General features: G+C 42.8%; 1 protein-coding gene across 1 annotated transcript in view; it reads right to left on the minus strand.

Moving 5' to 3' along the window:
- The window catches only part of SIM2 (single-minded family bHLH transcription factor 2), a 54,396-nt gene that overhangs the window by 29,162 nt on the left and 13,607 nt on the right, over positions 1-11,627 (minus strand). The window contains exon 4 of the mRNA XM_017833102.1: positions 7,101-7,209. Coding sequence (XP_017688591.1) covers positions 7,101-7,209 — 109 coding nt within the window. The remainder of the gene's footprint in view (positions 1-7,100; positions 7,210-11,627) is intronic.

Below are 11,627 nucleotides of genomic sequence, written 5' to 3' on the forward strand. Positions count from 1 at the left end.
TCCCAGACCCTCCCCACTCTCACAGGGAAGGATTTCTTCCCGATATCCCATCTAACCCTGCCCTCCTTCAGCTTAAAGCCATTCCCCCTTGTCCTTTCCCTTGTCCAAAGTTCCTCTCCAGCTTTCCTGGAGCCCCTTCAGGCACTGGAAGAGACTCTAAGATCTCCCTGGAGCCTTCTCTTCTCCAAGCTGAACAGGAGACAGAATGCCACAACCTGTATCCCTTAATCCTGGATGAGGGTGACACCAACTTCTAAACCAAAAAAGAAGTGAAAACACTGTAGACACCCAGAGAAAAGATGCTTCCATAGCAGGACACACAGTTTTAAGACAGTCCTCAAGCTGGGAATTCGGGATTGGCCAACAGAAGGGGGTTGGTTTTCCCTGGTTTTCCCTCGGTTTTCCCTGGTAATGCTCCGGCTGTGGTAGGAAAGGGATCAGTTCTGCCTTTGGCCTGTCCTAGAGTTCCAAACTTGAACAAATTACCCAGATCTCCTCCCCTTTCAGACAGTTTGTTCTGTGTCCTGATTATATGCAGAAGCCTGGCAGGGGGTAAATTGTCTCTGTTACCATCCCTGCCATCCAAACTGAGCTGTTTACTTGCATTTACCCAAATTTTCCTTTTCCTGTAAGTGATACTTCCAAACTTTCCTTGGAGAAAAATCTCAACAGAGCACTAGGCAGAAAGGGAAACAACAGGATTTACAGTGAATCTCTGCTCTTTTTGGTATATTTTACTCTTTTTATATTAAAATGATGTTTCAGTGGCTTGTCAGCAACCCTCTTTTCCACTTTTGTCCATCAAAAATTCTATTTTCAATGTTCCTCAAGTTTAAAGTAACCCTAACAAACAGTGGCAACAGGATCATGTTAAACCATTATCATTCAGCAATGGTTCTCCTGTAAAATATTTTTAAATTAATGAAAATTAAAATCCCTGCCAATGTTTGTCTTTTGCATACGTGCTGCTAAAAAAAAAAAAAAAAAATTCTTTACAATTCAGTGTAAAAAAGATGCTAAATTTTCTATCCCCTTCTTTTGATGTCAAACTTTATGTGCGGAGGGAAGAAGTTCTTCCCTGAGAGGAAAAGTGTGGGATTTGCTTCTGGGCTGAGTGAAATGGTGCCCTTAAAGCATCAGCTGGGGTGGAGAAAGCCTGACCTAATGTATTCCACATTCCTTGTGGAACTCACATTAGGCTTATAACTAATCATATAGGAATTATCCAGTTGTTAGCAGACAACTGGAATGTCTGCAGCAACTACCACGTTTCTTTTTCCCTTTCTCTGCTCTGGGGAATGTTAATAAATAGCTTTTAGTGCACCGTGCCTTGGTGTGAGTCAGCAAAATTTGGGGAGCTGTAGATGTTTTAGAGGTTTAAAATCTCAGAAAAAGCAGTTGAAACCAACGAGAGACACAAAATGCCTGGCTGGAAACACACGCTGAAGAGCAGCACAAAATGCCGAAACCTTCTCAGCATTGATTAATTCCTTGAATCCCTCTCAGCATTGTTTAACTCCTTGTCTTGGTGAACCCACAAATATCTTTTATTTTGCTTGTTTTCTTGCTTGTGTCAGCTGCAAATCTCAAGAGATGGATGGTTTAGTGTTACTGCCCTGCTACAGGCCCTCCACTCTGTGCTGTGAACTGTGAGGGAAAACTTCCTGCAGACACAGTGAGTAGAGACAGTTCAGCAACAAAAATATTTTAAAAGTAACATCATTTGAGGGCATAAGGTCCTGACTGCAGCCCAGCTTGTGTTGGCACATTGTTCCCTCCAAAGGTTGTGCTGGTGGGAGCTGGCTGTGGTCAGTAATCCTGGAGCAATCCTCAGCATTCAGTCCCTGATATCCAGCCACAGTTTTGGACACGTTATCACCTCTGGAGAGGGCACTTGGTAACATCACCTCCCAAACCTCTGCCAGCACTGTCCCCCCATCCTGCCAGTACCAAAATGCTTTGCTGCTGAGCCGTGGCTACTTAGACTTACTGGCCAGGTGGACATTTAGGTTTAAGCTCCACGTGAGGTGAGGAAAGGGGCAAACTCCTCCCCTGCCTGCAGGAAGTTCTGGAGCTGCTGTTCATCACCAGCTCTGCTCTGGGCTGGGGTGGCCTCACCTCGAGCCTGGGGGCAGTTTTGGGCGCCACAATACAAGATCTGAAGCTCTTAGAGAGTGTCCAAAGGATAGATACAAAGATGGTGAAGGGTTTAGAGGGGTGGCAGGAGGAGCAGCTGAGGGCACTTGGCTGGTGCAGCTGGAGCAGAGGAGCCCCAGGGCAGAGCTCAGCGGGGGCTGCAGCTCCTCCCGAGGGGCAGCTCCAACCTCTGGAGCAGGGACAGAACCCAGGGAAGGGCTGGAGCTGGGACAGGGCAGGCTCAGGGTGGATCTCAGGACAAGGTTCTTCCCCCACAGGGTGGTGGGCACTGACCAGGCTCCCCAGGGCAGTGGGCACGGCCCCAAGGCTGCCAGAGCTCCAGGAGGGTTTGGACAACGCTCTGAGGGACAGAGGGGAGTGTTGGGGTGTCCTGGGCAGGGTCAGGGCTTGGACTGGATGATCCTGGTGGGTCCCTTCTAACTCAGGATATTCTGGGATTCGATGACTAGGCAGAATTTGGCCTGGCACCACAACCAACACCTAATAGTTCTGCACTAAGGAGGGGAGATCTGCAACACGCACCAAGTCGCTACAGTCAGTCTGAAACAAAACTTTGCAGGTATCCAGGACTCAAAAACTACTATTGCCCTGTCATATCCTGGGAGAGATGCCCAGGAATCCTGATACCAGCCTTTACAACAAATACAGGTGGCACAGGGAGTGCAAAACTGAGGTGCAAGCCTTCACAGGTACCAAACTAAGCCAAAGCACACAACGATGCTGCAGACCAGAAACACAGTCAGCAATATCTGCAAAAGTGTGAAGGGCCAGGGAAGTCATCTGAGATCTGAGCACAGCCAGGACACATAATTTGGAATCGATATCAAAATATTTTTTCCTCTTTTATTTCTTTCTTTTGCTTTCTGCTAACCCACCCCAGTCAAATGTAATGGATTTATTTCATTACAACTGGTGCAAAGTTGGCCTGAAGACTCGCAGGTGAGGTGATTCACTGGGCCATATTCTGCTTTTAATACGCATGTGAGGGAGATTATTCCTTTTTTCCCCACCCCAGCCACCCTCAGAAAGAGAGTCCAGCTGTTGGCTTCTCTCGTAGCAAAGTTCATATTGCTTTACATTTTCACCCCTGGCCATGCAAGTGAAAAGGCAGCTCAAAGACTTTGTTAAGTCAGAGCTGAAATTCTCCAAAGCCCCCCCAGATCATGGGGCTTATGGCTTTCATTGAGTCATGGCTTGTAGACTTAAAGAAAGGAGCATGAGCTCTCAGTTGTGACCTGGGCAGTGCAGGCCATTAAAACTCAGCCTGATGCCCCTGTGCTGAGCTTCTTTTTGCCTGAATTCTGTCTCCTCTGACACGCAGCCTTGGGCTGAAGGCATCAAAACTGGAAGAAATCACTGCTGCCCTCAGTGTTTTCTTCTTGTGGTTAATCAGACTCCCAGCTATGAATGAAAGCATTATTCTAACTCGAGCTTTTGTGGTTTCAGTGCACAGAAGTTGCTCCTTGATACGTTTTTACTTCTAAACCAGCCCTTTGGTTCCCAGTATTTTCTTTCCTCGGAAATATGTACACACAGTAATCAATCAATCCCAATCTTCTTTCTGATAAACCAAACAGATCAGAGGATGATAGAATGATTTGGATTGGAAAGGACCTTAAAGATTATCCAGTTCCAACCCCCTGCCATGGGCAGGGACACCTTCCACCAGCCCAGGTTGCTCCAAGGCCCATCCAACCTGGCCTTGGACACTTCCAGGGATCCAGGGGCAGCCACAGCTTCTCTGGGAATCCTGTTCCAGGCCCTCCCCACCCTCACAGTTCACCAGCATCCACATTCCCAGAACTTATTACCTTTAATCTAGCTATGAAGTCCCAGCTTCTGGAAGTATGTGATTATTCAAGTGTTTCCACTGTCTTTCAGAAAAACAAAATTATGTACCTGCCACATTTGGGGTGTGCCTTGTTCTACCTGAAACGTGAGGAAGTCCAGGGCGAACTTAAAATGTAATAATTTAAGAAGGTTTATGCCTTTTAAACTAATACAGAATTTTTTCTTACACCGAGGTGAGTTATCTGAAGAAAAACAACGTGACAGGGTTATATAAAGAACTTCCTACTGCCTTTGATTTTATGCAGTAATTCGAATTTCCCTGCGAAATAAATAGAGGTCAAATCCAAACTTACAAAGACCATAAAACTGGAGGTCAGAAATAATCTGTACTCGGGGTTATTTAACACCAGTAACAGAATACCACAAAGTGTAGATATGTCTGTTGACATTTGTGATTTTATTCCTCTCAGAACAGATCTTATCCAGCTACAACTGCTGAAATAACACCTGAACTAAATGTGTATCCAACTATCTGGGCACTTTATGTGAGCCAAGCTGTAAACTTCTGATCTAAAAATCCGTGTCTGCAGTGGAATATTGATTTTACACCTAAGTAATGCCCCAGATTGGAGCAATCTATAACGTAATAAAGTTATAAAGGGAATGTTTTTATTTGACTTGATGATTCAGCCGTGTTTTAGAAGATTAAAAGATATCAAAAGAAACTTAAGTGACAAAAAATTCTCTTTAAAAAAAATCTGTTTTCCTCCTTTTTTTTTTTTTTTGGAAAATAAAGCCACTTCCACTCAACTGCCCTCTGTCCTAAGTTATTGTTGGAACTCCATCTTTTACCTAAATATTGAAAATATCTACTCAGATACAGATGGAAGTTGCTTCATTCCTGCCCTATTCCTGAAACCTATTTATTAAATAGGTTTCAGGGCTTCAGTGGATTAAAATAGGAAACCTGCTTTGATTTGTGTAGTTTAAAAATTATAGTAGCATTTTGTAGTTTAAAATTATATCTTACAGATATAATTAAGATTTAAGTTTATCTCTCAAGACACATACATATAAAACACTGCAGAAAAGGGAATTACTGGCACAGGGGAGGCAAAAAAAATATAAATATTTGTTCACTCTGTCAATTTTAGGAAGGTTTAACTGTAGATTCTGTTTTTTTAATACACCCACTCCATGCGTTTTATGGGGAAGAGATTTCTGTAAAATATTCCATATTTCCAAAAAATATTCCATATTTCCATAAAGGAATCTCAGTACAAACCAGGACACAGCTGAACTCCCTTATTTATCTTCTCCAGGTCTAAGAATCCAAATAAGATCCTGTTGTTTGGAGGTTTTTATCACTCTCCTCTGCTACACAAAATTTTATACCAAATATACCCAAAATGGATCACAGTTCCAAGGGAATTTAACTTTGCACTAATGAGAAACCAGAGCCTGATTTTGATAACTAAACAGCATCTTTACAGGGGGAGGAAAAGAAAGGTATGGAGAATGAGGGATATATTTGGGAAGAGCAGGAAGAGCTGTGGGATTATTTGCTTCATTCCAATCAGACCCTTGTGACTTTAAATCTGTAAAAATCTCCAATAATAAATTAATATATATGTGTATTTTAAGAAAAACAGGAGGTTATTGGCATTGGCAAGACAGTAGGGATAAGAATATCCTACTAGCAATTTTGGATACCAGAAAAACTGCATGAAAATCATGGATTTCACAGGATCAGCAAGGCTGGGAGAGACCTTCAAGATCATCCAGTTCCACCATCAACCCAACACCACCAAAATCACCCCGAAACCATTTATATCAGAGGGTATCTCCTCTGCTTATCAGTAAGGTAGGAAAAAAGGGAAAAAAAAATCTTGCCTTAAAAAATGTCAAACTTAAAAAATATCCTGAGCAAACTATGAAATAGTCAAGTAAGTATGAAATAGTCAAGCTTAGAAGAGGCCCTGAAAAATAAGAGTTTGTTTTCCAAGACCCCCCAAGGGAGTTTGTTTTCCAAGACAACCTGTCTGGGGAGGAAGAAAAGAGGAGGAGGAGGCTGAGATAATTCTTCCATTAGCACCACTCAGAGCAGTAAATGTGCTTCCAGGCACACCAGCCTTCCCTGAATCCAGAGGGAACGTGGCTCTGCCCTGATGGAATCACAGGAGTCAGAACCAAGCACAGAAAATGCAGAGGCACCAGAACTGTGGAAAAAAAAACGACTGATCCTAAATAGAATTGTGGGTGTGACCCCAAAATTCCTTGTGTTTTTATACTGGGATAAACCAGTAGGGTGGGGAACTCTTAAGTGATTCAGCAATTATGAAATATATGTGAAAGCACGTTGGATGGAGGCAGATTATGGCTGATATTTTAAAATTCAGAGAATTCCCCCCAGTGAAACAAAAGCTACTGAAGAAGGTGGTGCAAAGATGAGAATGACTTATTATCATAGTCCTATAGCAGTTATATATGGTAGTTATTGCACTGAAGTAACAGCACAGAAAGGGTTGTGTCCATATTTACGAGCACAGCCAGGGTGACAGCAAGGCAAGAGAACTTTAGTTTCCTGGAGATAACTCTTTTTAAAATGACTTTCTAAATTCAAATCATTTACAAACCCAATTCCCCTCTTCCTACAGTGGGGAGCATTAGGTCTGGCCTTTTGTCCAAGCTTCAAGTTTCAAAAATATTAAAAATATCCTCCTATTTACCGATTGCCTGATGTTTTGGTGGTTTTTTTTTTCCACTGAGACCATGTAGCTTCAGCTGTGCCCAGTTAGGCCAACAACATTTCTGCAACCTCAGCAGTGACGACAAGACAACAGAGACGAAATGGCCACTGGGCAAAACCTGAAAAGCTGTTTAAAACTGCACGGGCTGCACGGCATGAGAGGCATTATTTAATCTGGGGCAGCTGATTCCTTTTAGTGCAGCAACCCAAAATCCTGCATCGTGGTTTCAGGTTCGTGTTCCTCCTCCTCCTCCTCCTCCTCCTCCCTTTGTGGACATCTTCAAACAGGATAAACACGAACTTAGGGAATCATAGAATGCTTTGGGTTGGAAATTTTCACTTCTGTGGGTTTTTTTTTGGTTTTTTTTTTTTACTTTTTCACTTGTGGTTTGATCACAGGTACCTTGCAAGAGGTGAGGATGGAGAGGCTGGTGAGCAGTGAGGACAGCTGTCATCTCATCGTGATCAGAGGGGTGGATGTACTCGTAGATGCTGTTTCCAGTGAGCTCCACCTGTGGAGGGACACGTAACACAAGCAGCTGGTTCATTTTCTTTTTGTCCTTAAGCAACCCAAGCCCTGCAGCTGGGTGACCACACACCAAGGTTGATGTATCAAACCCATCTTCCAAATTACACCCGTTAAACTCAATTCACCTCTTCTTCAGCACCAGTTAATATTGTTATGGGAATTTCTGGTGGTGCATCAGGGACAGAAGAGCTGCTGTTGGAGAGAGCTGGGAATGAAATGATAAACTGGAGCAGCTGTAGAAATGTTTGATCGCCACGAAACGGGGTAAAAACCTCCGGGGAGGGCCTTAATGTCCCTCAAGGGGACAGATATTTAAAAAATAACGTTTCTCCAGGTTCCCAGAAGCTCTCACCTGCGCTCAGCTGGCAGCTGAGCTCTCTGAGCCAAACCCACCCCACTCACACGATCCCTTTGTGCCTTTTCAAAGCCCACCCGCCGCCCTCCATCCGCAGCCGGGGAATTCAAAAGGCAGGCTTCCCCGGATTTTCACTGCTCTAAGCAAACATGGGGGGGGTTAAAGACCAGATCTGCCTGAAATATTCCCTCTTCTCCCTCGAACTTTGCTGGGGCAGGGATGGATTTCTGCCTTTCCCACCTAAGAGCTGTCGCACACCCGATCAAACGAGCGGCGGGCGCGGCGCGTCCTCTCCGCCGGCTCCTGTTTGCCACGTCTAAAACCCACCCGCAGAAGTCTCCAGATAGAGGCAGTAATTGATTTAAGGAGCCAACCAATACTTTGAGCCTGTGTTTTAAATTAGTGTCAGGCTGCCCAATTGTTCTGAGTGGCCTGATGTGCCTTGGGCCCCCAAGATCAGAGACAGCTGAGAGGTGAAGTAATTTAACCCATTATTCTGAGCCAATCCTGCTGCTCTGCTGAGATGTGTGAGTTGCCTTTTCTTCGGAATAAATGAAGTTGTCTGCCCCACAAAGCAATCTTTTTCTGAAAATGTTTCTCATCCTTCCATTTTCTGCATTATTCATGGAATGTCTCTTCCCAGGGCTATGCAAACTAACTTTTTTTTTTCCATTCCCCACCGCTCCTTTCCAACAGCCCCTCCCTGCAAAAACAAAAACACCAACACTGATTTGATGTTGTAACCAGACTAAAGCTTCACTGAGTAAGGGGGAAAAAAAGTGGAAAGGAAAGAGAAAGGAAAGAGAAAAAGAAAGAGAGAAAGAGAGAAAGAGAGAAAGAGAGAAAGAAAGAAAGAAAGAAAGGAAGAAAGAAAGAAAGAAAAAGAAAGAAAGGAAGAAAGAAAGAAAGAAAAAAAGAAAGAAAGAAAGAAAGGAAGGAGGGAGAGGGGAAGGGGAAAACAAAAAGAGGAAAAGGACATTATCTATGTTGCTCCATTTATATAATTTTCTCTAAAAGTTCTCCTTAAAAAGCACTGGCTGGTCCTTTTCAGGACAGAAACAGGTGGTGACTTGTTACAGTGACAACCCCTATTCAAGTTTTAGTGGCAGGGGAGGAAGGAGAACACACACATCTCACTGTGAATCATGCTTGGCAATGCTTCTCTTTCTTTATAATTACAAGGGGGGAAAACATACTGTAAACGTCCATTTTTTAACCTATGGACTGGTTAAAAAATTCTAATTATTCTTATGGGGATAGACACTTCAATGGGCAAAACATGAAAAAAAATTACCATTAAAAAAATGCACAGCTGAGGTCAGTGTTTAAAGCAAAAGGAGCATCACTTATGACCCTGCTCTTATCATTTTATCTTTGGCTAATAGTGATTTTTCTTCTGAAAGTTTTACCCTTGAAATTAAAACACTTCCATCAAAGAGAATTTACCTTCCCAAAATTAAAACTCGTGGGTGGCTCTGTCTGAACAATCCCTCCCTTCAGTATAAAGACTTTCTTCCCCCAAAAAACCCACCCATCAACCTGACCAGACACATCAACTGCAGCAAAGCAAAAAGATCCTGTTGCATCTCTGCCGTTACCAACTGTAATCACGACCACACCAACTCTTAAAAACTGTGACTCACGGGCATCTCTTGCTTTTTCCCCAAAATCATCACCTAATTTGAAAAGGAAACACACACAGGAGTCAAAGGTCCCGGTTTTATCCGAAAGCGTAATTTATATCCCGGTATAATTTGATATTTAAAATTCAAACCCAGAATTTTTTATCCGAGTAAATGACCAGTTTTTTTCCTCATTACACACACACACACAGGAACATTTTTGGCTCTAGGGGCGTGTTTGGAACCCCGGGGTGGGGGGGGGAAACCAGCGGGAGGTGAAACGTTGGACGCCCGAAAACCAAAATTGACTGTAAAAAATTGGGAGTGGAAACACAAAAAAGCCACCAGCGAGGAGATGGGGGGTGGAACCATGTGGGAGTCGAATAACCCAAATATGGATCCATAATTTGGAAACCCACCACAAGCTCCCGCTCTGCAAGAGCACATTTCAGGCCGTTTTAAAGCCTGCAATGAAACGCTGAAAACTTTACCCCCCAAAAATAAATAAATAAATACACAAATTATATGGTTCGATTCATAAACCTTCTCAAATCCCATGCCTTGGGCTTATTAAACCTTGATGCAGCTTTTTAATGTCTGTAAATACCTGCTTACTACCAAATATCACCATTTCCTACTAAGAGGGTTTTTATGTGTAACTCAGCTGTATGGTTTTTTTTTTTCCTGCCCAGGAATGATCCATAATAAACACAGAGGACTAAGTGGGTGGATTCTAGAGCAAATAATTACATGTTTTGCCTTTCAGATACTGATTTGATGGAGGTAAAACAAACCCCTGGAAAAGTTCAGATGTTTGTGGTTAAATATTTCAAGATTTATCAAAAAGGCAAAGATAAGCTTGGCTCCCTCGTGGGTCCAGAAAATGGGTGGAATAAACTCCAGACCTTCAAAATAAAATAAAATAAAAATACGTCGTTCACCATTGTTTCCTAAGAGGATTTTTCTCTCCATTTTGTGCCTTTGGACTCTAAGGGGAAAAAATATTTGGGGAATCTGAAACCTATTTGTTATCCACGGGAAAAAAAGAGGCAAGGAATTGGCTGCCTCAACCAGCACAAAGTCAGTTCATCACTGGTCTGAGGCCAGCTGGAATTAGATGGAGGAGGGGGGTCCTAATCATCAGTATTTACAATATTTACTGTTACACTTGAGGGCAAATCAAAATCCAAAGCCACAAGCTAAGTGGCAGGCCCCCCAAAATGAAGATGTAGATTCTTCAGAAATCCTGTTTCTGATCATCTGCAGGCAGAGAACTGAGCAAGGTCCCGCTGTAAAACAATCCTCGGCGTTGTTTTGAAAGGTATAACCAGTTTCACCACACCAGCCAGTGAAGCTCTAATTTTTCAGAAACTCTAATTTCTCTCCGCTGGAGAAAAAAAAAATTCAAGATCAACCAGAAGATAAAGGCGGCTGTCACAGGCCTCCAAAAATATCCTGCACAAATATTTTGAAATGGCCTTTTTTTATTTGGTTTAAATACACATATATTTTAAACAAATTGCAATTTAACTGGAAATTAGACGTGTGGACTAGTTAATTGTCAAATTATTCAATAAAAAGGCCTTTCTGTGCCCACTCTAAAAGATTTTCTACAATCACCATCACTCTGCTCTCAGCTTGTATTGGCTGGAGCTCTGTAAGAGCACTTGTTGAAAATACAGTGTGGGATTATAACTCGCAGAATTTACTTCTCCCTGACCAATCTCATTCTTGTTGATGTCAGTGGCAAAATTCCCAGTGATTTCCAGAGAAGCAGGAACAAGAACTCATTTAGAGCCCTGGGAAGCTTGCAGGAATATCCCAGTGTTAATGTATTAATATCCTAGTGAGTGAATATTAATGTTAACGTTACTTGGAGCAAAATTATCCCCTCAAAAATAGAATATTGACACACAGCAAGAACAGATTAGATGATAAATCAGTATGAGGAAAGAGGAGGTGGGGGGGAATCACTGCCTTTTTTAGCTGAGGGGGGGTCTTATATAAATAAAACCCTGTGCCCTGTGAAATTGTGTGTTTTGAGAGTCTAAAACATGCCCTTAAATTTCACATCCCTCGATCCTTTCCAGGACGCAGCTCATTTATTTATAAATACCAAACTTTCAAGGATACAGCTCGTTTGTTTGTAAGCATCTACTGAAGGGAAAGGTTTGGGATTTTGCTCATGAAAGTTGAACTTCCAAGAGCAACGTGACCGAATCCTCCAGTTTTCCTCTTGGAACTGAGGGGTTACAGATATTTCCATGCCCATGGGATTCAGTCAGTGCAGATGGTCAGGAGGGATAAACAGGACCAAAGCCTGTGTGATGCTCTCAGTCCCCTCTCCTTGAGTGTGGCAAAGTCTCTTTAGTGTCCCACTGATCCCGTAGTTCTTTCATTTCACCGGATGATGGGATAATACTG

The sequence above is a fragment of the Lepidothrix coronata genome, unplaced genomic scaffold (genome assembly GCF_001604755.1).
Source record: "Lepidothrix coronata isolate B3197 unplaced genomic scaffold, Lepidothrix_coronata-1.0 Scaffold211, whole genome shotgun sequence".
Taxonomy (NCBI): Eukaryota; Metazoa; Chordata; class Aves; order Passeriformes; family Pipridae; genus Lepidothrix; species Lepidothrix coronata.